Source organism: Halichoeres trimaculatus, unplaced genomic scaffold (genome assembly GCF_033239565.1).
Source record: "Halichoeres trimaculatus isolate MK-OKI-2021-1 unplaced genomic scaffold, fHalTri1.1 fHalTri1_scaffold_21, whole genome shotgun sequence".
In the NCBI taxonomy this organism is placed as follows: Eukaryota; Metazoa; Chordata; class Actinopteri; order Labriformes; family Labridae; genus Halichoeres; species Halichoeres trimaculatus.
Window position 1 is genome coordinate 16934899 of NW_027437199.1, and position 24471 is coordinate 16959369.

The 24471-nt window shown below is 40.4% G+C and overlaps 1 protein-coding gene and 5 non-coding genes across 11 annotated transcripts in view; 4 read left to right on the top strand and 2 right to left on the bottom strand.

The window, feature by feature from the left end:
- The first annotated feature begins 223 nt into the window (after positions 1 to 223).
- On the top strand, positions 224 to 335 carry trnal-caa (transfer RNA leucine (anticodon CAA)). The gene is made up of 2 exons: positions 224 to 261; positions 290 to 335. It is a non-coding gene; the product is annotated as a tRNA-Leu (tRNA).
- Positions 336 to 2389: 2054 nt separating this feature from the next.
- The window catches only part of LOC141810375 (ELKS/Rab6-interacting/CAST family member 1-like), a 181759-nt gene continuing 159677 nt past the window's right edge, over positions 2390 to 24471 (bottom strand). For all 6 annotated transcript variants that reach the window (XM_074697846.1, XM_074697845.1, XM_074697842.1 and 3 more), the window contains one exon: positions 2390 to 4853. In XM_074697846.1, the coding sequence (XP_074553947.1) occupies positions 4716 to 4853 (138 nt within the window). In that variant the 3' untranslated portion in view covers positions 2390 to 4715. The remainder of the gene's footprint in view (positions 4854 to 24471) is intronic.
- On the top strand, positions 7259 to 7370 carry trnal-caa (transfer RNA leucine (anticodon CAA)). Its single transcript has 2 exons — positions 7259 to 7296; positions 7325 to 7370. It is a non-coding gene; the product is annotated as a tRNA-Leu (tRNA).
- trnal-caa (transfer RNA leucine (anticodon CAA)) lies at positions 8005 to 8116 on the top strand. The gene is made up of 2 exons: positions 8005 to 8042; positions 8071 to 8116. It is a non-coding gene; the product is annotated as a tRNA-Leu (tRNA).
- Positions 10421 to 10532, bottom strand: trnal-caa (transfer RNA leucine (anticodon CAA)). Its single transcript has 2 exons — positions 10495 to 10532; positions 10421 to 10466 (listed from the first exon to the last, which is right to left on the bottom strand). It is a non-coding gene; the product is annotated as a tRNA-Leu (tRNA).
- On the top strand, positions 10626 to 10737 carry trnal-caa (transfer RNA leucine (anticodon CAA)). The gene is made up of 2 exons: positions 10626 to 10663; positions 10692 to 10737. It is a non-coding gene; the product is annotated as a tRNA-Leu (tRNA).

A 24471-nucleotide genomic window follows, 5' to 3' on the forward strand; every position in this document is an offset into this window, starting at 1 on the left:
TTAACGCACCAGTTGGGCTGTCATCAAATGGGGGTTTTAAGCCTGTGCCAAGGACATTTAAAGGCTTGTTACCAGCTGAGACTTACTTTTTCATGCATTTTTTTCAGTGCGAATAGCAACGCAGCAAGTGGGGATGAAGTTTGATGTGGGGTTTTTATCAAAGTTGGAACTATTGGCCACATTTTCTTGCAGACATCTGTTTAAATTCACTGAACCAGTGTCTGTCAGGATGGCCGAGCGGTCTAAGGCGCCAGACTCAAGGACTGACTCCTTCCTGGGTTAAAGGGACTTCTGGTCTCCACATGGAGGCGTGGGTTCAAATCCCACTCCTGACACAAGTTTTATCTCCATCTTTAAAAGAAAATGTAAAGATGATAAAACAGAGGTGTAAAATAAAACTTACAGAGGCTTTTTACAAGTTTCTACTAATGTTTTGGTCAAGGGAATGTGTGAACTTTTCAGGAACCTCCAAAGAGGTTAGCTTGTTTTGTCATGTCCCACCCCTGATCTGTGTCAGGGGTGGGATTTGAACCCTCCATCTGGAGACCTGTAGTCCGTTTAAATCAAGGAAGGAATCAGTCTTTGCGTGTGGCGCTCTCTTCTTTGCTTTAAGGCCTTTTCGCTGAGTAAAGTCAGTTTAGTTTAGCAGTTTGACCACCCCAGCCAAAAAAGCACTGTCAACCTGTTTTTGTGAACTCCATGTGTTTACGTCAAAGATTTGTTGGAGGGTATTTTGAAGTTTCCATTTTTTCTCTTTGTGCTTGTTAACTACGACGAAGTTTGATATTTGTGAGTTCGAGTCCAGACATGAAGATAAAACAATGTCTGGTGCTCAGTGGGTTTTACCTCAGATTTTTCCTATCAGTGTCCTCTTCCCTCGCTCTGTCTCCATCACATAAATCAGGGAGTCATACATGCGTGTCTCTTCCTCCGCCTCCGTTCTCGCTCAGTCCATCCTCTCTGTCTCCCTCCACTGGGTTTTATTAGGACAGTAGATGGGGAAAGCAGAACACAAACTCAGGTACCGACACAAAGCGTTGCCATATGTGATGTAAACACCAGAACATATGTTACATTTACAGACTGTCGAGGAGCATGGCTCGGTGTGTGTGACGTGTTTTACTGTGTGAGTGAAGCAGGGCGACCTGAATGGCCTGATGATGTTTTCACTCTGTTCAGGAATTCTTCACAGAGGAGGTCAGAGGTCGGGTCAGGGCTTGGGTTCAAGATCAGAGGAGCTGGGTGGGTCTGTTAAACCGGATTTAACAGTTGAATGATCCAAAGTATTAAAATGAGCTGCGGACGTGTAAACATGAGGAGTGTGTGTGTGTGTGTGTGTGTGAGGCTCCTGTTAAGTTACCCTGCCTGTGTTGTTTTGCAGAAAAACTCCAGCTCTCCTTTTACTTTGCATTCTTGTGCAACGTTTGTTCAACAACCTTGGTGACTCATTTATTTATGCTTTTTGAAAGCAAGTCTTAAGTTAACTCTCTTTAAAAGTTTGATTTGTGTGAGTTAATGGTGTCAAAAATGCACATGATATGTTTTTCAGCATAGTTTGATGATCATTTTTCCAATTAAATACTTAAACTGATTATTTATGAGGATAATAAACAAACACGGATAAAATAAAATGGTCAGATCAAACTCCTAAAATCGTTATTTTGACATTCAGTTCGGTTTTAAACAGGGCGCAAACTGTATGAAACAATAGGTTTTACAAAAACATGAACGATGCAACAGCCACCATAAGTGAAGCCAATACTTCCAGTTGCAGGACAGGTCCTTGGTGAAGCCCCGCCCCCTCCATTGTAACAGATGGAACATGGGTCAAACTTGAATCCAAATATTCTCAAACATTCTTTTCTTTTCTTGACATGCTTGTGTAAATTTTTCATTTAGTTACTCTTCACAGGCTCTTGATTTGGGCATAAATTACATGTAGAGAAATGTACATAATCATGACTTTTACATTTATTATTTAGATAAACGCTGCACTGCTTTACCCGTGACTAAGCCCAGTTCGGTCAACCTGTGATGGGTGGGACATAAAATACACCGCAAGTGTAAGGATAGGAGGCAGAGTGTTGTCTGAATCTCTTTTTAAAATAACACCAAAAAATCGTGAGAGTGAGAGAAAGATAATTGTGTTCGTAAGTTGTGAGAAAGGATTTGTCTGGGCGAGAAGTTTAAAACCTTAGCCCCAAAAGTCAAATCTGATAAGAAATGATAGAAAGAGAATCATCCTGAGGTGAAAATGCTCGTACCCGTCGTGTGGACAGTGAGACCTTTGATGATGAATAACAAGTCTCTCCATCTTCAGGGGTCAGGACCCACAGCCGCAGCTCTTACCTGAAATGACATAATAAACTTTCCCCTTTGCAAGAAAACAAAAAGATAAATTCATACTTTATTCCATTCTCTCATTCCCAAATCAAATCCACAACAAAGTGACGCTGAGTCCTGGTCATCTCAATTCCCAAAATGACAAAACGTTATCAGTAAAAAACAGACACAAGAAAACACTGGATTATCAACACAAGCTTGTTCTGGATGGAGTTTCAATCCAAACCGATTAAAATGAAATGCTTCAGGAGCTCTTTGTGATCATTAAAGCTTTTAGTAACTTGAAACTGGTGACGTGTGTGAAATTAGCAAATAAAATGTTAGGCTTTAGATTGAAACTCCACATTTACACCATGTGGCTTTTTTAATACACAGCTAAAGTGCCTGTTAGAGAATCTGAAATCAGTCTGCAGTGAGAATCCCTGTTTTGAGGCTTTTTGCCTGAAATGTCTGATGTGAAAATAAAATTAACGAACAAAAAAAACCTTAAGAGGAACGTTCAAATACAGCTGAAACAATTCAAACCTCCTATGCTCTGTGCTGTTAGCGTTAAATTCATGCTGAGGCCGTCTGCACTGAGGGAAACATGCTGCAGTGTCATTCTACGTCCCACAGAGATGCACAGAGCCCCCGAAGTCCCAAAAGGTCACCATTGTTAAACTGGGTGCACAAGATCGTCTTCTCATAGGTACAAACTATCTTATGCTCATAATGAACTTACTTATAGGAACAAGTTACTCATCTTGAGCATAGAAGTTATCATCTTGTGCAAACATTATATTTATTGTGTGGAAAAATTAGTTTCTTTTGCACACAAGATCATATTTTGTGCACTGAATTTAATATCTTGTGTTAAGAAGACAATAATATATATCCTTAAAGTTAAGTATCTTGTGCATCCAATATTTTTTTGAACACCCTGTGCAGTGGTTCATATCAGCATGACGATAACTTGTTCCAAGAAGTTTTTTTTTATCTTGTGTGCAGATGTTACCTGCTGCTTGTGCAAAAGGACATTTTTCAGCACACAAGTTAATATGTTTAACAAGACAATCAATTGTTCCCATAAGTAAATCATCTTGTGCGTGCACCTTTTTTTATGTTAAAACCAAGAGAATTTCTTCTGCAACATCTTGTGCCCATAAGATGAGTTTCTTGCGCGCACAAGATGAAACTCACGACCTTTCTGGACTCCAGAGACTCTGTAGAGATGCTGATAGGTGCAGGGTACATTCCTAACCACAGTCCTTTTTGTTGCAGAACACATTTGTGGCAACTTTTCAACCACACAGGAAAAAAAAACTGACATATTGTGTCACAAACCAATACATGATCAAATGTTCAATGAAACAAGACAAGTCACTTTATATGAACAAAGGCAAAAAAAAAATAGTTTTCTTAAACTCTCCCTCAAAAAAACAACCAAAAGAGACATTTCAATACAGGAAAATCAGAGAGTTCAGATTCCTCTACCTTAACTCTCAAAGGATTGTCACAAAAGGGGAAGTGAGGGATGATCTGATGTCTTACTGAACAAGTCCTTTTTCCTCAAAAACAAACACAAAACATCTACACCGGTGTGTTTCTAATAAAGGGAGTATTGCGATTTGCGGCTTTTATCAGTAAAGAAAAAAACAGATGAGAAAGTGTCGTGTTCCTCTGGTGAGAGCTGTACAATTTACATGTAATGATTACTGATGAAGGAAACTGGAAGTGAGGACGTTTCGTCAGATATCAGACAAAAAAAAACAAGAAAAGGAAAGAAATAAGTGAAAAAGATAGCAGCAAATGATGTAAAGAATCAAAGGCAGCAGAACGAAACACTTTAATATCTGAACCAATCAAATAAAAATGTGGTAACAGCGTGTAAGTCTGGCGTTAAAGACGACCTAGAACGATGGAGTCACTTTCACCCTTTTTATACAGTTTGACGCATCTCCAGAGAAGTGAAACCATGACGATGAGTGACGGCTGATTTCCTGGGAGGACAAGAAGGCCAGTTCCAAGTGTCACGCATGGAAAGTGCAGAGCAGACTTCCTGTTTGGTGGTGAGGAGGATCAGTCTTTGATTTCTGACTGGCTCCACTCTATCTTTTTTCTTTTTTAACCAACAGAGGACTTTGAGCTGACACTGAACATTTCCCACGGTTGAGAAAGTTTCTTCAGAACATAAAAGGATCAAACAACACTTATTTTTCAGTAATGATGTGATTTTTTTTCCCTCGTGTGAAAATGAAATGAGTGCAAGTTAAAGCGAAAGTCTTCATCCTCACATCCCACACTGTGATGCTTCAGGGTTTTGTGTTGTTGACTGTTGTTGTTGTGATGTAACGTTGTTTATGTGTCCGTCAGTGTGTGTGTTTGTCTTTGTGTCAGCAGCTGTCCTCCAGAGCGTTGACGACTTGTTCCAAAATGTCGGGGCATCTGTCGGCGATCTGCTGCAGGACCTGGTTGGCGTACTCCTGGAGCTCCGCCCCTTCCCTCTCGCACAGCGCTAACTCTGCCTCCAACTGGAAGAGACAAACAGAAGAAGAGAGACGGGAGCCATTTAACAAAATATTTTGACACGAAAAATCAAATTAAAGCAAGAAGTTGTCTTTTTTATGTCCTGGAACTTTGGGGGCGGGGCTTGCAAGCTGAATGATTTTGATTGGTGGAGCAACTCCAGTGTTTATTTCTCCCCTTCACAGCTTTGATTAATTTCGTTCACTAACTCTCAAAAAATCATCCTCACAAGAGCGGCTCATCGCTTGTCGAAGCTGTTGATCCAGCTTTGACCGGTGACAGCTTTGCTACTCGCACTCGTCTTCTTCCAAGTGTCAACAAATCCATCTGCAGTGAATTAAAGCCCATTCAAATCAGCAGGGGGTCAATATATCCTCAATGCTAACAGGCTAACAGCCTATCTTCGCTTTCTATAGAGTCATTTTTGCTGTAATGGCTTTTGTTGTTGTCTTACTGCCCTCTACTGGTGTGGTGGTCTAATGCAATTTCTTTTTTTTTTCCTCCATACATCACTTGCCTGATTTATCATTTCTGATTGATGGAGTATTTCTGTTTCACCCCAGCCCACAATAACATCACACACAGCTGGGGTTGACAGGGTTTTTAACTTCTAAACAGTCATAATTAGTATAATCCAATCTGGTTTTTCCCTCAGTGGAAACACAAAGAAACAATAGGCTGCAAGACCAAGTAGTTCCTGGTAATGTTTACTAGAAGCTAGGAGCTACATGGTTCCTGGATCTAAGTGAGTTAAACTCACTAGTATCAACCTCTAGTTTTGTTTTAGAACAAAAAACTCAGAGATTGGTATCAATTTTCTCATTGCCTACTCATTTAAAAAAAGTAAATAATCCAATTTCCTCAGGCAGAGACCCACTCCTCTCGTTCCATTAAATATCTTATTCCCTTCAGATAAAACACAAGGTAAAAATCAGAAAGATTTAAGAGATTTTAAACCCAAACTCGAGTAAAGCAAACAAGCACAGGCAGATGAATCACATGGTTGAGATCAAGAAGCATGTTTAAGGTAACTCTCTCTGTAAAACACACACACACACTCACACACACCAGTGCATATCACGCTCATCTGGAAACACCGCGGTGAACTTCTTTCTGCTTGTACAGAGTGGGAGGTTTCTGTGAGAGCGCGCTGATGTTATTTTCTTTGGCTGCAGCCGAGCTGAGCCGTCAAACCTAACTGACTTAATGACCAATACATCTGTATCAATAAGAGCCGCGCTCAAACACTCGTGTAACACAAGCCCACATTTATGTAGCAGCGTGTGTGTGTATGTGTGTATCTGTGTTGAGGTCTGGGTCAGATATTGGCTAAACATGTCCTCGTTAAGTCTTAACCTCTTCTCTCTGCTCTCATCTCAGAGCCAGCAGACCTCAGTGCTGTTTGATTTCACGTTACAGAGGCTGTATTCACGTGTAGCGCTGCAGAGAGGAATAACACTGTTAATGATTAAAGAGAGCTGCTCAGTAAATCACTCAAATAAAGCTTTTAATCCAGATATTACGTAAAGGTCTTTCTTATTGGTGAGTAACCAGTAATTTCCTAAAGGCTCTGGTTAGAGGACTTCCAGCCATGACTTCCTGTGAGTGAACTGTCAAAATTTATGCTCTGATAGCGACTCTAAAGTGGAGTTTGGATGAGAGACTAACAGCTGCACTTGCTCTGATGAAGCTACGCGTGGATATAGTTTAAAGTAGAGATAGACCAATATGGATTTTTCCAGGCCAATACCGTCACCAATTATTTGTAGTCAAGGAGGATGATAACCAATATTTGAAGTAGATATTAATTTGCAGTCAAAGTGCAAATATTGGTGTCAAAATTTTGAACAATACAAACTCCAACACTTAACTTCATTCAAATGCTTTTAAGCATGAGTTTATTAAACAGCTCCCAGGCTTGGCAGCATGTTTTGTAAAGTTAAATAAAACTTAAAAAGATAAATAGCTTAAGTTTTTTACATTAAAGAAAGTTTCCCAAAATTTCAATGTAACTGCAATAATTGTAATAACTGCACTGCTGATTGGCTGTTACCCAAGCCATGGCTCTGCTTGTAACCAATCAGATGGTACTGTGGGTGGGACAGTGCTGGGGATTAAGTAGTGACTGCAGCTGCATCAGAGCTGCAACAATGCAGTTTTAAACTAGTTTCTTATCAGCCATCGGATTAAAAAAAAGGCTGATGCCGATATGCCTCAAAATGCCAAATATCGGCCCCGATAAACGGCCTGGCCGATAATTGGTCTATCCCTTGTTTTAAGCTAGATTGTCATAGAACTGTGGTTATGGATCTGTGGTTGCATTAGAGTGGTTTGTGTTCTGCTTCTGCTCTTGAATAGACTTTTTCACACGTCACACATGGCTTTGAGGAGAAGAAAGGACAAGTTACACGTCAGGATGGCCGAGCGGTCTAAGGTGCCAGACTCAAGGACTGACTCCTTCCTGGGTTAAAGGGACTTCTGGTCTCCACATGGAGGCGTGGGTTCAAATCCCACTCCTGACAATACATTCACAGAAATGATAGTTGGACAAAACTTCAAAGCAGCTTGAAACAACCTTTCATGAGGGCTTTGGTATCAAATATTTATGAACACTTTAAGGACCTCCAAACCTGTTATGTTGCTTTGGTCATGGTTAAACTTCATGTCAGGAGTTGGATTTCAGCCTTCTCTCAAACACAACTTGGTTGTATTTTATAACAAAGAGCTACATGACAATAACAAAGAAGATGAATTGCTGGATGTCTTTCATCGGTGCTTTGTTTACTTTGCTGTGCTTTTCTTCTTCATTGGATTTATTAGCAGGGTACACAGTATCATGCTGCTATGCCATTACACTATTACTTAGCTAGCGTAGCTACACCACAAACCAAGAAGGACATCATTAGCCATGGAAACATAAACAGAAACAGGCTTTACTGATGTAACCTGTACCTAAATGTACTGATCGATACCTGACCGCTTGGAGTAAATGAGGCTTAAGATACAACACACTGGATAATGGAGTTCTGCATGTAGATGATCAAGGAAAGTTATTATTTTACAAGTTTTTTTAACAGTTTCTTTTTCAGTCAAACGCTAAGATTATTCATGTTAGGATTCTTCAGTATTAGCTGCCTCACTTGCTTACTGCAGACTGTCAGGATGGCCGAGCGGTCTAAGGCGCCAGACTCAAGGACTGACTCCTTCCTAAGTTAAAGGGACTTCTGGTCTCCACATGGAGGCGTGGGTTCAAATCCCACTCCTGACATGATCTTTAAGTACTAGTTCCACCAACGGGATCAATGAAATATTGTCATTCAACGGTCTCAGATCTTGAATTATATCAAGAAAATTACTATCCACAAACTTCACTTTCTTCAACCAAATTTTTGCATAGAAAATTTTCTTTATCTCAGACATGAGTGTTGTTTTATTGACATGATTGTATATAATGCCTTCATGCGTGTAACGTAAGGCCTTTAAAAAGGTTAGTGAATGTTCTTGCTTTATGAAACAGAAATCTGAACACTCTTGGTAAAGTCCTGGGTTTACAGAGAGAAATGTGCTGGGCCTGTTTTTAATTCAACGTCAAAGTGTCATGAATTGATGCTTCTGTTCTCAGAGGAGCTTAAGAAGATCATGAGGCTCATTTCTCTGTATGAGTGTGATTGATCGTCATGTTTCTAAGATACACACACACATGGAGATATTTCCCTGTATGTCAGTTTATGTTTGGAGGTAATTTAACTTAACGACTTTGCATTTCAGCTGCAATCCCCCAGAAAAACACAGCAGTAAAGATAAGAGTATGAGACGACTGAGAAGAGATAAATGGTTTAGTGGATGTGTGTGTGTGTGTGTGTGTGTGTGTGTCTGCTCTTCTGCTCTCTGACTCACACAGCCTTGACCTGCAGCAGCCACTTGAGAGGTGTTTAAAACCAAAAACAAATGGGTCAAACATGGCACTGGTAAGTTTGTTTCACTGTAGTTGTGATGGAGTGTGTTGTTGATTTTGTGTGGGATACAGTGGTGTGAGTATTTGAAATGGCAGGTGTGTGTGAGCACAAAGTGTGTTTCACAGGCTTTAGTTTTGATTTAGAGGTTAGAGGAGAGGATTGTGGGAGGCGGAGATGAGGGGAATAGGTAGAAATGTGTGTTTGTGTGTGTGTGTGAGGTGGGGGGTTAGTTGAAGATGATTTTTACTGCAGCCATTAAAGCTCCATTATCGTGATGGATCATTATCTGCCTTATCGAGGGACCTGGATATACACATGCACATACACACACAAACGCTCTCAAGGAGGACAGCCACAAACATATATATATATATACACACACATTCACACTCACACTCTCATAGGTTATCAGTTTGAGTGTGTGTGTGTGTGTGTGTGACCCCATGACACACATTGCAGGGATTGAATCTCTTGGCAGAGGAATGCTAATGTTTTCTAAAGAAACCATAACTCAGCAGAGAAAGATGCACAGATTAACAGAGAGAGAATGTACTGTTTAACTGCAGTATACACACTCACCGGTCACTTTATTAGATATACCTGTCCATCTGCTTGTTAACGCAAATTTCTAATCAGCCAATCACACGGCAGCAACTCAGTATTGTTGCTGACCATGTCCATCCCTTTATGAGCACAGTGTACCCATCTTCTGATGGCTACTTCCAGCAGGATAACGCTCCATGTCATAAAGCTGGAATCATCTCAGACTGCTTTCTTCAACATGACAATGAGTTCCCTGTACTCAAATGTCCTCCACAGTCCCCAGATCTCAATCCAATAGAGCACCTTTGGGATGTGGTGGAACGGGAGATTCTCATCATGGATGTTCAGACGACAAATCTGCAGCAACTGTGTGATGCTATCATGTCAATATGGAGAAAACTCTCTGAGGAATGTTTCCAATACCTTGTTCAATCTATGCCACAAATGATTAAGGTGGTTCTCAAGGCAAAAGGCCAACCTGGTACTAGCAAGGTGTACCTAATACAGTGGCCGGTTAGTGTAAAGCTTGATACAGCAGGTCCTCCTCCTGCTGCAGACACACGTCACACAATGTAACATGAGTTCAGTTAAAGATTCAGAAGTCAGACATCTGATCCAATCAGAGAACTCAGACTGGACTTCACCTTAACAGTAAATCATGAGATCTGATCCCTTGGTCTTCACTGAAGAGTTACAGTAGGGACCACTGGCCCTGTGTTAACAAGAAATTGCACACTAACTGTGTTTTTTCCTCTTTTGAGTTTTCTATTTTAACCATAACAAACAAGTTATTAAATTTTTTTTTAAAAATGATACGGATGTCCCGATCAGGTTTTTGAGTCATTTGATTTTGAGTATCTGCCAATAGTGAGTCTCGATGCGATACTTCTACTCAGATACATCGCGCTCCCGGCTTCCTTGATCAAGATGTAATGTCCGATTTCGGTATTTGGTACTCCAGATTCCTGTAACCACATGATCAAACTTGATCGCTGATCAAGTAATCTGATTGGGACATCCCTAAACACTGATCGTTGTTTTCCAATTTATTCACAGCAGAGATCTAAAGTATGTGTCAGGAGTGGGATTTGAACCCACGCCTCCATGTGGAGACCAGAAGTCCCTTTAACCCAGGAAGGAGTCAGTCCTTGATTCTGGCGCCTTAGACAGCTCGGCCATCCTGACTCTTCAGCAGGCACTCGATAACTCACTTTTTGTTACTGCATGAGTTCAAAGATTCTCTCCTCAACATTCACCATACTGTGTTGACCACAGACAGTCAGGATGGCCGAGCGGTCTAAGGCGCCAGACTCAAGGACTAACTCCTTCCTGGGATAAAGGGACTTCTGGTCTCCACATGGAGGCGTGGGTTCAAATCCCACTCCTGACAAGACCTTTTCTAACTGCCCAAAACCTGGCAAGGTGCCAAAAAAAGTAGTCAGTGGAAAGACTTTAAATTTTTTTTTTTCTTCAAAAATTCAAATTTGGGGTGGTGTAGTTTTGGCCCATAGCCCCTGATATAAGCAGTTTTTTTTCTAGCCCATCAACTTCTCTGGAACCAGCTGTGGTTAGGCACCAGCTTTGGAACTGGCACAGAGGAAAAGAGGTAACAGTAGCTTTAAAGCTAAAGTGGCCTTTAGCAGCAGGATATTTATACACATTCCCAATCTACAATTACTTTATTTCATTCTCCTGTTTTACACTTAAAGTCCTTTCACTTACATTTCCATTTAACACATAAAAGTCCAGTTTTAATCTGCAAAACAATAAAAATATGTAAAAATAATCAACCATTGAAATTTTAGGGATTTTTTGTACACAAATGAATAAAATCTCTTCTCTTGACTTCTCCAAAACGAAATTGTCTATTTTCCTACAGTATCTGTTAAGCCAATGTTTAAAAAGTTAAATAACTTTGTATAAAGAAAAAAGGGGAAAAAAAAGGAAGAATTGAACCTGAGGTCAGAAGGTCAGCTGTTTCTAAAAATCTTACATAACCAACTTAAATGTAAAGTGAGCCAGCAGACAGACTTGTGGGAAAGAAGTTGAGGGTCAGGAAGTTGAGGTCTGAGGGGCAGAGTGTGTCAGTAATCTACGGCAGCATATGAGGACAAAGGATAAAATCAGGAGGTTTAAAAAGGCTCCAGACTCATTCGTGATGTTACAGAAACACCATTAAGAGAGCGCACAAATGGATTAAGTGTTACAGACCTTTACTGACTCCTCTGTCTTTGTCTGTCGCTATTAAACCCGTTTGAGTTCTTGCAGGCTCACACTCTGTGCAGACTGCTTTATATGTTGGCTGCCTCTACTTCACCAAGCCCAAAAGTGCCCGAGTGCCCGAGCAGTGTGACAAAACGAGTGTGAGTGTGAGTGTGTGTGTGTGTGTGTTGTAGCCCAGGCAGCAGAGCTAACGAGCTGCACAGGGAATACAGCTTGAGGATTTGTACCAAAAACTGCTCCTCGTGGACAAAAAAAGCTGCTTTCTTCGAGAAGCGGTTCAACATCACTTGGTAATTTCATTTTGACTCGTTATTTAATCAGCCAAATTGGCTGAAGAAACATATTCATATTTACAGGCCCAGCCTCTGGGAGCAGTTGGTTCAGAGGGTACGCAGGATTAAAGGCAGACTGGAATCTGGGAGCCTCTCCACAATGGACTACAAGTCCCCATCCTGTCTTTTATTAAAGTCTAGGAAATTAAATCTATTAGTTTAATTCTATAAAAGCTCACTTTAGTGACTACCAATGCACTTTGAACTACAAATAGAGGTGGAGTAGTAAATGTGAGAGTGGTGACCATTGTGGAATATCTTCAGAGTTTATAAAGTGTATAAAAAACTTAAACTGCTCCTTGAGGAGTGACTATACAAAGCAGGACTTACAGCACTAATGGCTGCAGAAATAAACATCAGAAACAGACTGCAGCATTGAGTGTGTGTAGGTGTAACCTCCCAGCAGACCAGGCTGAAATACTCTCCTAATTTAATTCAAGCTGAGTCACTGTGTCAAGGAGGTAGAAGTGATTTTTAAAGCTTGGTTTATTCAGATGGCAATGATGCGTTGCATTGTATCTAAAAACAAACAACAAGGATTTAAAAACCTATTTATCTCAGATTAAATTAACTGAAGGTATGACGCTTCAAATAAAGAGGCTGAAAGTCCGGAAGGGGATCAGTTTTCAACAGATATGTTTTTTTGTCCTTCACTTTTGAAGGAGGTTGAGGTCAGGTGTGTCTCAACAGAAAACCTAAGTTGAACCTCAATACCAAAGAAAAAATCCTCGTGAGCAACAAATTAAACCACAGGGGCCGAATTTTTAAAGAAGGGGTATGAAGTTTACCCAAAATTCAAACATGGATATAAATTAACAGTGCTGGATGTCTAAACTTAAAGATTATGTATGTATATTTTCCTAAATCCCTGAATCTGTCAGTAAATTGCTCAAAAATGATCTGTTCGAAAATACACCATGAGATCTTCACAAGACTTGCTGAAAGGATGAAGTCATTACATAAAGATCATCCAACTGGTCAGTGACACATAGGACAGGGGCCTCAAACACAAAGGTCTGCCCATAGCTCTGCCTCTGTCAGGTCTCCAGAGGGCTGGCCAATCAGAGGGAAGAGGGCTTATGGAGTGGGAGCCTTAAAGAGACAGCTGCTAAAACAAAATGTTTCAGACAGAGGCTGAAATAAGAGTTTTCTTAAACGCCAGTGTGAGGAAAAAATGACTTTTTCATGTGCTCCAGTGGGACAGTAAAAAGCCTAAAAATACAAATATCTGCTCTTTAATTAAAAATATTAGAGCATTTTCATTTTGAAAATTTAGAATGATGGGCCTTTAATCAACTTCCCTTACAATCTGAACTTTCAAAACTGAAAAACCCAAAATATTTGCGAGATTTTCTTGAAAATCTTTCTCAAGTTGTTTAAAACTTTAAGGAATGTTTGAGAATGTCAGAAGCCTTCAAAATTCATGAAAACTGTTTGTATTTTAGGATCTGATGAAGAAAAAAATGTTTGATAACCTTTGGGTCCTTGATTCAGATTCTTAGGAACTTGAAGAAATTTACTCAGAATTTCTGAAAATGTTTGGCAAAATTATCTGAACTTTTATATGAAGATCATAGCAAGTCAAGACAACCACTCTAAGAGTCTTAGAAAATTTGACTAACAAAATTTTGCTAACATGACTTGCATAAAACTTGAAGTTGCTATTGATGCAATTTGACCAAGCCAATGTTTTTACAGCATCTTTGTTGTTTTCGACCTCATCTTTCTGTTTGACCAAAGTTGGAGGAAAAAAACTTCCTGACTGTAAAGGTTTATTGTTTCAGGAGCATGTGACTGCGTTGTTAGTGCGTCCGTGTTCGTGTGATTCCTCGAGCTGAGGCAGGTGTGCTGCAGTCCGAGCAGAGCCCTTCCAGCTGCATTCTTTCCTGTAATCAAGACGCCTACAAAGACTGCGCTCGGCCACACTGTCCACGCCAAAACCTGGTTCATGTTCAGTCACTTTTTAATGTAAGCCCCTCTCATTTGAATGTGCGTGTTGTTAATTTACCTCAGACTAATCCTGTTTCTGCTCCGCTGTGGACACCTGCTTGGCTTAGCTACATCCATGTTCTCTTCTTTCCTCTCTGTTCTCATAACTTCATCCCACAAACCCTGAAATAAATATTCACGTTAATTAACCTCCAGTTTCCTCTGTGTCACGCACTCTGGATAACTGGCCTTGCTTAGCATTTTCTCCTCTAATGTGGTTTATGTCAGTGTAAACAGTTGTGAAAAACAGACAGAGGGCAGGTTACATATGGCTGAAACTCTTTCCTTCATGATGTTGAAGCTTTTCTTATTTATGGCTCAAATTATGGGATAAAAACCATAAAGATATCACCTTATAAATAATTTAAACATCTTTTATAAATTAATGAAAAATAAAAACTGAAGGCAGACGGCTAAGAGACTGCTGTCTGCATAATATAGCAGTTATATAAAACATTAATAATTGATGTAATTTATGCTAAAGGAGCAATGATCTTCATAGGCCCCCTTTAAGAGACATTTTCATATACATTTAAGGCCCTCTGTGGACTTTATAAGTGATCTTGAAATAGCTTAACTTTTCTGTAAAACTATCCACGGTTTGAAGGAGATGATCAGCGCTAAAACTGGTTAATTCTCTAAATGCAACGACAGGGACAACCTGATAATTAGGAATGCACTGATACTGAGTCTGTTATTGGGTATTGGTGGATCGGTGCCCCTCAAAGCTGGTTCAGTATTGGAAGGAACCAGTGGCAGCTGCTGGTCAGTCAAGGGGGAGAAGTTCATTTTTTTCAGGCCTACATCATACATTTTTTATTTAATTAAACGTAAATTCTCCCCTCTGTTCCTTTCAAGAAAATGATCTCTGATCCTGTCGTACCAACCAGGTGTTTTTGCCAGGGATTTTACCAGTGTTCTCTCAATGTCGTCGTTTTTAAGAAAGGTAAACTCACTGGGGATCGATAAAACCTCCAGATCAGTCCAGAACAACTGAGAAGATGCTCCAGTGGAGGGTTTTACTTCAAGATCGCTGACTGGCTCATTTCACTGTCAATCAAGAAGAAATTCGGCCTCAGACAGATCATCCAATCATCATGCAGAAGCCCAGCGTCCAGACCAGCCCACTGCCTCATAGACCCCAAGAGACGCTGAGCGTCCGATGGGCGGGACAAAGCCCAGCGTTTATCCAATGACCATCCAGTTTCCACAGCGGAACAACCCACTCTACGCTTCCCCGCTGAAGTCAGAAGACGCTCAGTGTCTGACTGTGTTAAAGCGCTGAGACGCTGCGGTGATGAATGAGAAGGAGGTGGAGCCAGTTACCTGTGATAGGTAGCTGATTCTGAACAAAGGATGAAGGAATTCTGGCACACATTTTGCCAATAAAATGTACACACAGCAGTACATACACTTTTTTGGGGAATATTTTAGGGGAAGCTGAGCTTCCCTTGCAGTCTTAGAGCAATCGCCACTGGAGAGAAGGGTCCGATCTATTGTGCCGATCCAGGCAACCAGCAATTCCTCTTTTCTTTTTACCAGCACTCTGGATATTTGATTTGAAATGTTACATCTGATGCACTTTCTTTGTTTTTGCTGAATTACCAATCTACTGGATAAAAATATAACAATTGAATATTAATTTCTGTACACTCTGAAGCTTTGTTTTTACCAAAATGCTGTTTAACATTTAAATATTTTATAGTTTAAATAAATAATAAATTCAGTAACTCCATATACTATTTTTTTGCCTTTTAGCTAAAACTGTAACAGTCTTATCCCACAGTAGAAATGCAGGTTATTATTCAACACTGGTATCAGATCGGTATTGGTATCGGTCAATACCGACACCAATACTGATATCCAAAGCCAGGTATCAGTATCAGTATCAGTATCAGAACCAGGAAAGTTAGATCGATGCATCCCTACTGATAATTTCTGACAGTGTGCAAAATATTGGATTTTGAATATATCAAGGTGAGACGAGGCAAAAAAATGTATGGCATTTAGAAATTTAGTTCCTCCAGCATGACCACGTGACAGAAAAAGGAATCTGAACTCGTTTAAAAGTCTGCAAGAAAATCAGACTGGGTTCCCACAATGGCTGCCATTGTGAACTGACAATACTATTCAGTCCCAGAGAGAGAAATGTGAGAGTGTAAAGCAAATTCAGGTTTCTAGCCTTCACCTGTTGCCACCATTTCTAACTTGTCTTGCAGACAACAGAGGACAGGAAGAAGGACGAGGACACAGAAAGGCAGAATGAAGTGAGAGGAAGAGAAAGAGGAGGCAGGTTGATAAAGAGTGACAGAAAGGGTAGGTGAAAGGGGAAAAGATTTATGAGGATAGAAGAAGAAGTGAGAGAAAAAAGAGGACAGAATTACAGCGTAGAAGGAGGAGAGAGTGATAACCAAAGACAGAGGTAAAGATTTAGGAAGAAGGACAGAAAAGAAGACAAATGCACGTAAAAAAAGGAAAGAGGTCGCCTGCTAAAGCCATTAAGCCTGGCTTCAATAAATCTGCATAAAAATCCAGCAGAGAGTCTGTAATGATCAGTGAAGGCTGCTCATTGTGTGTGTGTGTGTGTGTGTGTGTGTGTGTGTGTGTGTGTGTGTGTGTGTGTGTGGCTGTGAAGGAGCACTGAGTGTCTGACGTGTGTTGGTGCATCTCTCTCCTTTGTCTGTGCTTGAGAGTGAATGTGTGTGTGTGTGTGTGTGTGTGTGTGTGTGTAATGGCCATTCAGGACCTCTGCGTCGTATTAAGAGAGAAAACAATCATCCTTGACGCAGGAAGCAGAGCTGCCTAATGAAAGCCTGGAGAGACCCCAGACCACAGCGCAGCACAAATAGATGGGTCTGAATCTGTGCTACACGTCCCCTCCAAAGCCCCGAGCTCCACCTCCTCCACCTCCTCCACCTCCTCCACTCCACAGCCTCATCGACACACAGAAAAAAACACTCTCCCCTCCAATCAACCAGCTAAAAAGATGCTTTTTGAGGGAATTGGCTCTGATGCAAGTCTGAGCAAAGTCAAGTGTCTAGAAAAAAAGTCCTACCAATACAGATGAGGAATCATAAAATATTTACCATCTCAGAGCCCTCTGTTACTTTAACTTGTTGTTGTCAGAGTTTTATAAAAGTGATGTATATATCTTACATTTCGAAAATAGTTTTCAATTTTTTGTGTTTACCCTTCTGAAGTTAAGTTGATTTTCAAAGCAGACAAGCTCCCTCAGAAATAAGCATCCAGAGGAAACAGAAAGAGTTAAATGAAGTGCATCTATTGATAAAAAAAGTCTCTTGTATGGTTTGATGAGTAATAATGAAAAGCTGCAGCCAACTCTGATTCTCTTCTCTTTAAAAACTCTAAGCACTCAATATCTCAGCGGGGGTTTCTCATTGGTGCTTGGAGACTGAAGTTGTCCCTTAGTATTGACATTTAAGTCAATTTAGAAATGCTTTTATTTCCTCTCATTGACGACATTTCACTAAGTAAACGCAACAAGAGCTGACATCCTGCTGTAGCACTAGCAGCGACTCTCAATCAGGAAGTTGCAACTTAAAAAGCAGGTACGATAAGTTCCTCCTCTGTGCAGACCTGTGCCATTCCTGTTGACGAGGATTACGTCCAACCCCTTCTTGAATTTTGATCAAAAACTGTTAATGTATAGACTTACGGCGTCTGCAGTGCGTCTCCGTTCTGTTACGGCACACGGATCAACTAGATTTCATTCAAGTCAAGGTGTAAACTTACACAAGATCCGTTGTGTTGCAGGTAATAAGCAGCAATCTTATCTTTGACAGATGTGGAGCCATAAATTCAGCGTGGGGAAAATCAAGCAGGTCAGGAAGTCGTGACCAGAAACTACCTAAAAACACCCAGTGACTTTCAAAATAAAACAGACAGTCTGCCAGATAGACTTTCAAAATCAGTTCGTATTTAGCTTGACTATGACAATAAACGGACATAATGAGCAGAGCCAGACCAGGAGTCAACAGGTTTGAGGTTTTAGAGCCCTTATCAATGGAGTGGGAAGAGCGGAAACTCCTTGGTCTGTGACTCCAGCTGTCTGTCAGTCATGCAGCTTGTCGGACTGAACACGCAGCCGTTGTAAGTTGACAAACGCAGTCAAGACGCAGCGCAACGGAGCCACACTGCAGATGTAATTGGTGTATTTCAGGCGTTAGTATCTGTGACGTCACCCTTTTGAGATTTTAAGTAAATTGTTGGCGGGAGCCATATTGAAGGCGGCTTTGAGCTGTTCTTTGAATCAATTTAACTTCAACATGATTTCTTTCTTGACCACTAAAGTCTACCAAAGATACCCAGGACAAAGTATAATCACTACATGACACATTTTTATCAAACACAGACAGAACAACGGCCTCTCCAGGGTTTTATCATCCCTCCCTCTCACGCAAACCTCCTCACACGGACTATCAAAATAAGAGTAATGCCACTCTTCTTATTATCACTGGGTAAGTTTTCCGTTTTAAGACACACAAAACTAGACTCGGACATCTGAATCACTGGAGTCAGCCTTCACACTATCTGCTGTCCAGTTTTTGTTCCAGCTCCGCCCCTTCCTGTTTTTGTATCCTCTGTCAATCAAACTTCACCCAATCAGTGACCTTAAACCTACTTACAGGCACAGAAACACACAAAACCAGGCGGTAATATTTTTTTGCAGCTTGCCAGTCAGTAAAGAGGGCATCAGTATGCAACGGGGCATCAGACTGCAGAGCTGAAATAACACTGATTGCATTCATCTGCAAAACTTGGTTTAAGGCTTAGAAATTTGTTCCAAGTAGAGGAATTGAAGTGAATTTTTCAAGTCTGCTGTGCAACCCTTAAAAGATTAAAATAAGTTGCTTTTGTTCTTCTTCATCACCTTAAATTGTGTGTTTCTAGAGTAAAGAGTTTAACGTCAAGTATTGCTGTTGTTTTCCTCCAGTGAAAGTTTGCTAAAGAGTAATTTTACTCCCTTTAGATGTCTGAACACAGGCCCTGGAAACCCGTTTTATCACCTTAGTAATGTTTAAATGGTGAGCCAAGGAGAAACCCCGTGTTTGGTGATCATCGAGTAAAAACAATGACATCTGAAGACTGAAACTGTGCCGTATTTTCCTTCATTAAAGCGACCTGAAGAGTTGTAAATATGTGCAGTCTGTTTTCTCTGAGGGTTCTCCAGTTTGAGTTGGCTCACAAACCATGGCAGTCACTCACTAGGAGCCGTTTTGGATTGAACAGATAGAGGGTCATGAGCTGAAAATTCATACTGGATTCATAAGAGCAGCGATATAATGTCCGGCTCGGCCAATAACACTTCATACTTTTTTTTAGATAACCAAACACACACACAACTGTACACACAAAAATGTGTAGAACAAACCTTTATGGCTTGTCTTTTATATAATGAAACATATACAGAGAGACAAACGCACATGTCTATTATTATAATTTCACACTTAAGGCCAGCAGGGGTGAGACTTCCTGTGTGTATGTGTTGTATGATGCCAGTTCTCTTCAGTACTCATTAGGGACGTCATTGAGCCATAGAGGTTATTATTATGAGTATGGCACAGAAACCAGGTCTTTTAGTAAAACCTCACATTTGGAGTCGGTGTTACTTTTGAAGTTCGGCCGAGGTTAAAAAGAGACATGGGAAGAAATACAGGAACCAATGACCAAAAAATAATATCTGCAGAAACTCTATCGTTTGAGAATTTACCTTTTCAAAGAGCTCCCAAACTGCTTCAGTTCTGGTCAGACACAAACATGTAAAGGCTACCAGAAAGTTCTATTATTACTGTAGCGACTATTCTGGCTGGACTTTAGTCACTGTCTGCGCACTGGAGTAAAGTGTTTTTGACATGCTTCTTAAAGAAACCAATGTCCAATCCAAAGTTAGGGAAGCTTTATTTCTTCCATTTAATTATCTGCAGGAAACACACATATGAAGACAGTTACTTAGTTTGCACGTTCCAACCGTGATGAGAAGTTTACCTAAAGTGCCCCCTGTTGTGATTGTGTACGTAACCAAAAACATAAACTAAAAACAACCTAAGTAAAAAAGCTCATACAATTACAGTATTCCTTCACCAGTCGGTTGGAGAGTTTTGTGCATTCATCATTTTGACGAATATGTCAACATGAAAATATCTGCAGAGATATTTATTCAAACTGCTAAGCTCATGTAAGATGGCCTAAGCAGAATTGGTCATATAAATCAATGTGGTAGTCTGTTTGGAAACCATGGACGCCACATCCTTTGAATGGCTAGTTTAGCTGGGAGGACAATTACAACACTGAATGACATATACCGGTTTTGGAGCATTATATTCTGCCATCCAAACAACAGAGTTTTCTGGGGAGATTTTACATAATCCAGCAAGAAGAAGATGCTGAACCACATTCTGCAGGTATAACAACAGCATGGCTCAGTAGTAGAATGGTCCAGGTACTGAATTTGCAAGAGAGTCTAATTTGTCAACAATGAAGTCACACAATAAAAGAGCCTAGAGACTGTTGTGTAGCCTAAATCCCATGCCAGGCGTAATTGGAAAAATGTTAAACTTTAAAACTTCAGAATCAAACTCATTTGTAAAATGAGTGTTGCGATGAAACGCAGTGGTAAACATGGTGCTAGGATTTAAAGGTACTGTGGGCAGGATTACCCAGGTAAGATGGCAATATCACCCATGTAAGATGACGATTAGAAAACCAGCACAGCCCCTTCCGTCCTGTGTTCTCTGACATCATGCCTTTACACAAGTTTAGCCCCTCCCACAAGAACCTTGCCGCTGTCTGCTGGATGATCGCTGTCCGCCATTGTTCGAGTTTATTTATCTTCTTTTTGCTCTTCTTCTTCTTCCTCTTCTTCTTCGTGCTGTCCTCGTTTAAATCCTTTGTGTTTTGGGGGTTGGAAGTCCGACAAGGCAGGTAAATATGCAAGCCAGGACTTCCTCATGCGAGTTCACAAGAAAGAAGAGCTTTACAACCAATTGCGATGAAGGACAAAGCGCCGCCCCTCAACCAATCAGGATAGAGCCTCAGGGGCTCTTCTCATTGGTCAAAGATACCTGGAGCGGTCGAGAATCCTTGTCAGCTCATAACAGAGACAGATGGAGATAAATGGTTATCAATGGATACTCTAACATTTAATCCAAAGAAAACACAAAAAAGTTAGCATTGACTTGCTAAATCCTGCCTATGGCACCTTTAATTCAAAATGAGCAACATTTTCCTTTCAACATTTGATGTTGTCTTTGCACTTTTTTTGTTGATCTTGAAGTTTTTTATTAGTAAGGAAAATCCTGCAGACCCTACCTTTAAAATTACCTCAGTTGGGAGTTAGAAGCAAAAGTATGAGGCCATATTTAGACTCAGATAAAGATCATTTACAAACAATCGTTATCTTTACAAATGCATCACGTGTGTTTCTTTTGGGATATTTTTAATTTGCACATTTTCTTATTTCATGTGCAGTCTACAGTTTTCGTGTACAGAAGCAGGGCTGGTTTACTTCAGGATTTAGTCTTGCAAAGCCATAAAGGGACTCCTTGATGGTTTCTGCGCTTAATGCGACCAGTTATCTGAACTGGGAGTTGCCCAGTTGATAAATCCTGAAGTCTGGCTTGTTTTCACCCACCACCCTTTTCCTTCAACATCAGGCCAGACTTCTTTTTTGGCTCCAGTTTAGCAGAGCAGCATTGGTAAAATGTTAAATCCTGTCACAGAAGCTGACTCCAGACGTCTTTCATGATTGTTGTACCTTCATGTTAATGCATGTGTGGGCGTGACATCCTTCGGTTTCTCTCTGTGTGTTTGTGTGTCTGACCATGTGTGTTTTACATGCTATTTTAGTACAATCCTAATGGCTTTACAGAGTGCCCAGCATTTTAACAGAGCCAGGGAGAGGCTTGTAAAACACACACACACTCACCACAAGACAGAAGAGCGAGGCTGGCACACTGGAACATGGCCGTCTGGAGGGAGTCTGTGTGTGAGCGTGTGTGTGTGTGCGCATTAAGAGGGTCAGCCAGGGTGATGGTGACACATGATGAAGGAAAACGAGAAACACGGGCCTGAATGAAAGACGGGCAGTGTGTGTCTGGCGATTGTGTGTAGGCAGAGTCGGGGTCTAACGCAGACTTGTGGCGCCAAGTGGCACAGCCCGGGTACCAGTGGGTTTGGACGCGGAGGCAAGGAGAGGCCAAAGATTCAAACCGTGATGTTGTTAAGGGAAACATCTCACTAAAAACAGAGAGGAAAAAGTGAAAATAACTCCTTGAATTTAAAACTCCCTTGCCCTTACTCCAACACTGACATGAAGCAAGTAATAAAAGAAAAGTTGACGGTGTTTTTAAAGACATTCAAAGGAACTCTGAGGGTGAAGATCAGTCTACACAAAAAGAAGGAACAAATGTCAGAGAATGCTGAAAGTGAAGTCAAAAATAGAAGAAAATGTGCTGCAGAGCACAAAAATGAAAGGAATGAATAGCTTTCACCAAAACCTTGCAATAAAAGAAGCGTCCTTGATGCTTTGTGAGTTTGTAATTGTGGAGTGAAAGTGTAATTAACTGTTTTTTTTTTTACTCCACCAACTTTAACCAAAGCAGTCCCTTAAAGAGCTCTTTCTGGTCGTATTTCTTGTGATCTTCAAAATAATTTAACACGTTTAAAAAGGACTGGGCTGTTCCACACAATGACTTATAAATACTGAAGGAGCATTTTTATGGCTCCAACTGCAAGAGCTGCTCGCCTTTTCCTCATTTGAGCACTTCAAAATTGACTTAGTACAGATTTCAGCAAAAACATTTCCCCACGTTAACTCCTGGATTTCTTTGGTGCAGGTAGCAGTTAGCAACAAACAACCTTCAGTCAAACTTTACATTCCTGTGAGCTGATACCTTCACAGCTCATTTAACAACTCAAGATGTGGCTGTGAGTTTAGATTAAAAGTAAAATAAAATTTACCCTTTTAGATATGCCTGCAAAGTTAATGCCTTTTAATGATGCTTACACCACAAGTCTATCCAATTCTAGTGGGTCTCAGTTTCACTGTACATACTTAGTTACGCAGAAGCTACCTTTACTTATAAGACCCTCAGAAAGAAACAAATTCAATCCATTAAATTGACCACTTTTCCATATGGTCTCAGGGGGCTGGAGCCTACCCAGCTATCATTTGGGTGCAGGTTCTAGGGTACATCCCAGATGGGGCGCCCAGCCTATCACAGTGCTAACACTCTCATCGTTAATGGCTGTGTAGAATGACCTATTAGCCTGATGAGCATGATTATGAACTGGGGGAGAAGAAGCTGCAGTATCTGGAGAGAACCCAAACATGCAACTCCTCACATTAAAAATACCAGGAAATCAAACCAGGGACCTTTTTGTTGTAATACAACAGCGCTAACCATAGACAAATATTATACGATCTGGTCTAGATATGACTGTTAACTGCACATGTTACTATAAGTAGGTTGTCAGGTTGCTCCCATGGGGGCCAGGCTGTTACCACAGCTCTCTGGAGGGACTGTTGGCTCTGCACACAATAAAATCTGCTGGAGTGTTCATACCTATTATATATTATAGATAACATCAAGTACACCATGGACGATTCTACATTTCCATATGGAATCTTTAGAGACTGCACTGTGCTCTGCTAAAAGGTGTAATGCTATATAATGTAATGACTTTATATGAATTAAATATCAAATTGGTATCTCATATTCTGTCTCATGGGATTGTTCAGACACTCATGTTAGCTCACTAAGACCTAAATGTACAAAACAAAATCCACCTCCTCTAAAAATGGACACAAACTGGTTCACAGAACTACCACCAAATACACTTAAATATGTAAGAAAATGTCACAAACACAGAAACACCAAACCCTAAGCATGAGGCACGATGAGTAAATCTAAACAGGAAGTAAGAACTAAAAACGACAGTTTTCCTAGTCTATGTCATGATACCTTAAGTTTTGTGGCAACGCACAGCAGGCTTTTCGACATCAGTATGAGCCAACAACTGCAAAGACACATTTGAAACAATCTTTGTTTACGTTTTTGTTGTGATTATAATCTCTTAAGCTATTAAGTATGTGAATTTTAATGCAGGAGAGCACAGAATGTGTTTTAGGACCCAGGGTAGGAGAACTGTATTATTGGACTCTGCTTACATTAAATAAGATGAGCTATCCAGAAACGGGACTTTACCTATAAGTCACAAGTTATCAAATGTTCAGGGCGAATGTGAACTACAGGTTATTTGTAGTATATTGGTGAGAACAGTCTTAGAGCTTGAATTTTGGTTTGGATTTAGCCCTAAGCAGAGTTTAATTTTAAGGATTTTTAACAGCTTAAAAGAGTTAATCTCAAAAAAGGCAGAAAGTAATCACTGAGTGGTTGGCATGTTGGTTGTCTAAGGGCATTTTTTTGTGATATAAAAGCCAATGTAGCACATTATGAAGTCAGAATATAACTCAGAGTTCAATATCTTTCTAAAAATACACACTGGGTGCCTCAGGAGATGTTTTTAAAGTTAAAAATGCATGTAGTAATTGTCTGTAT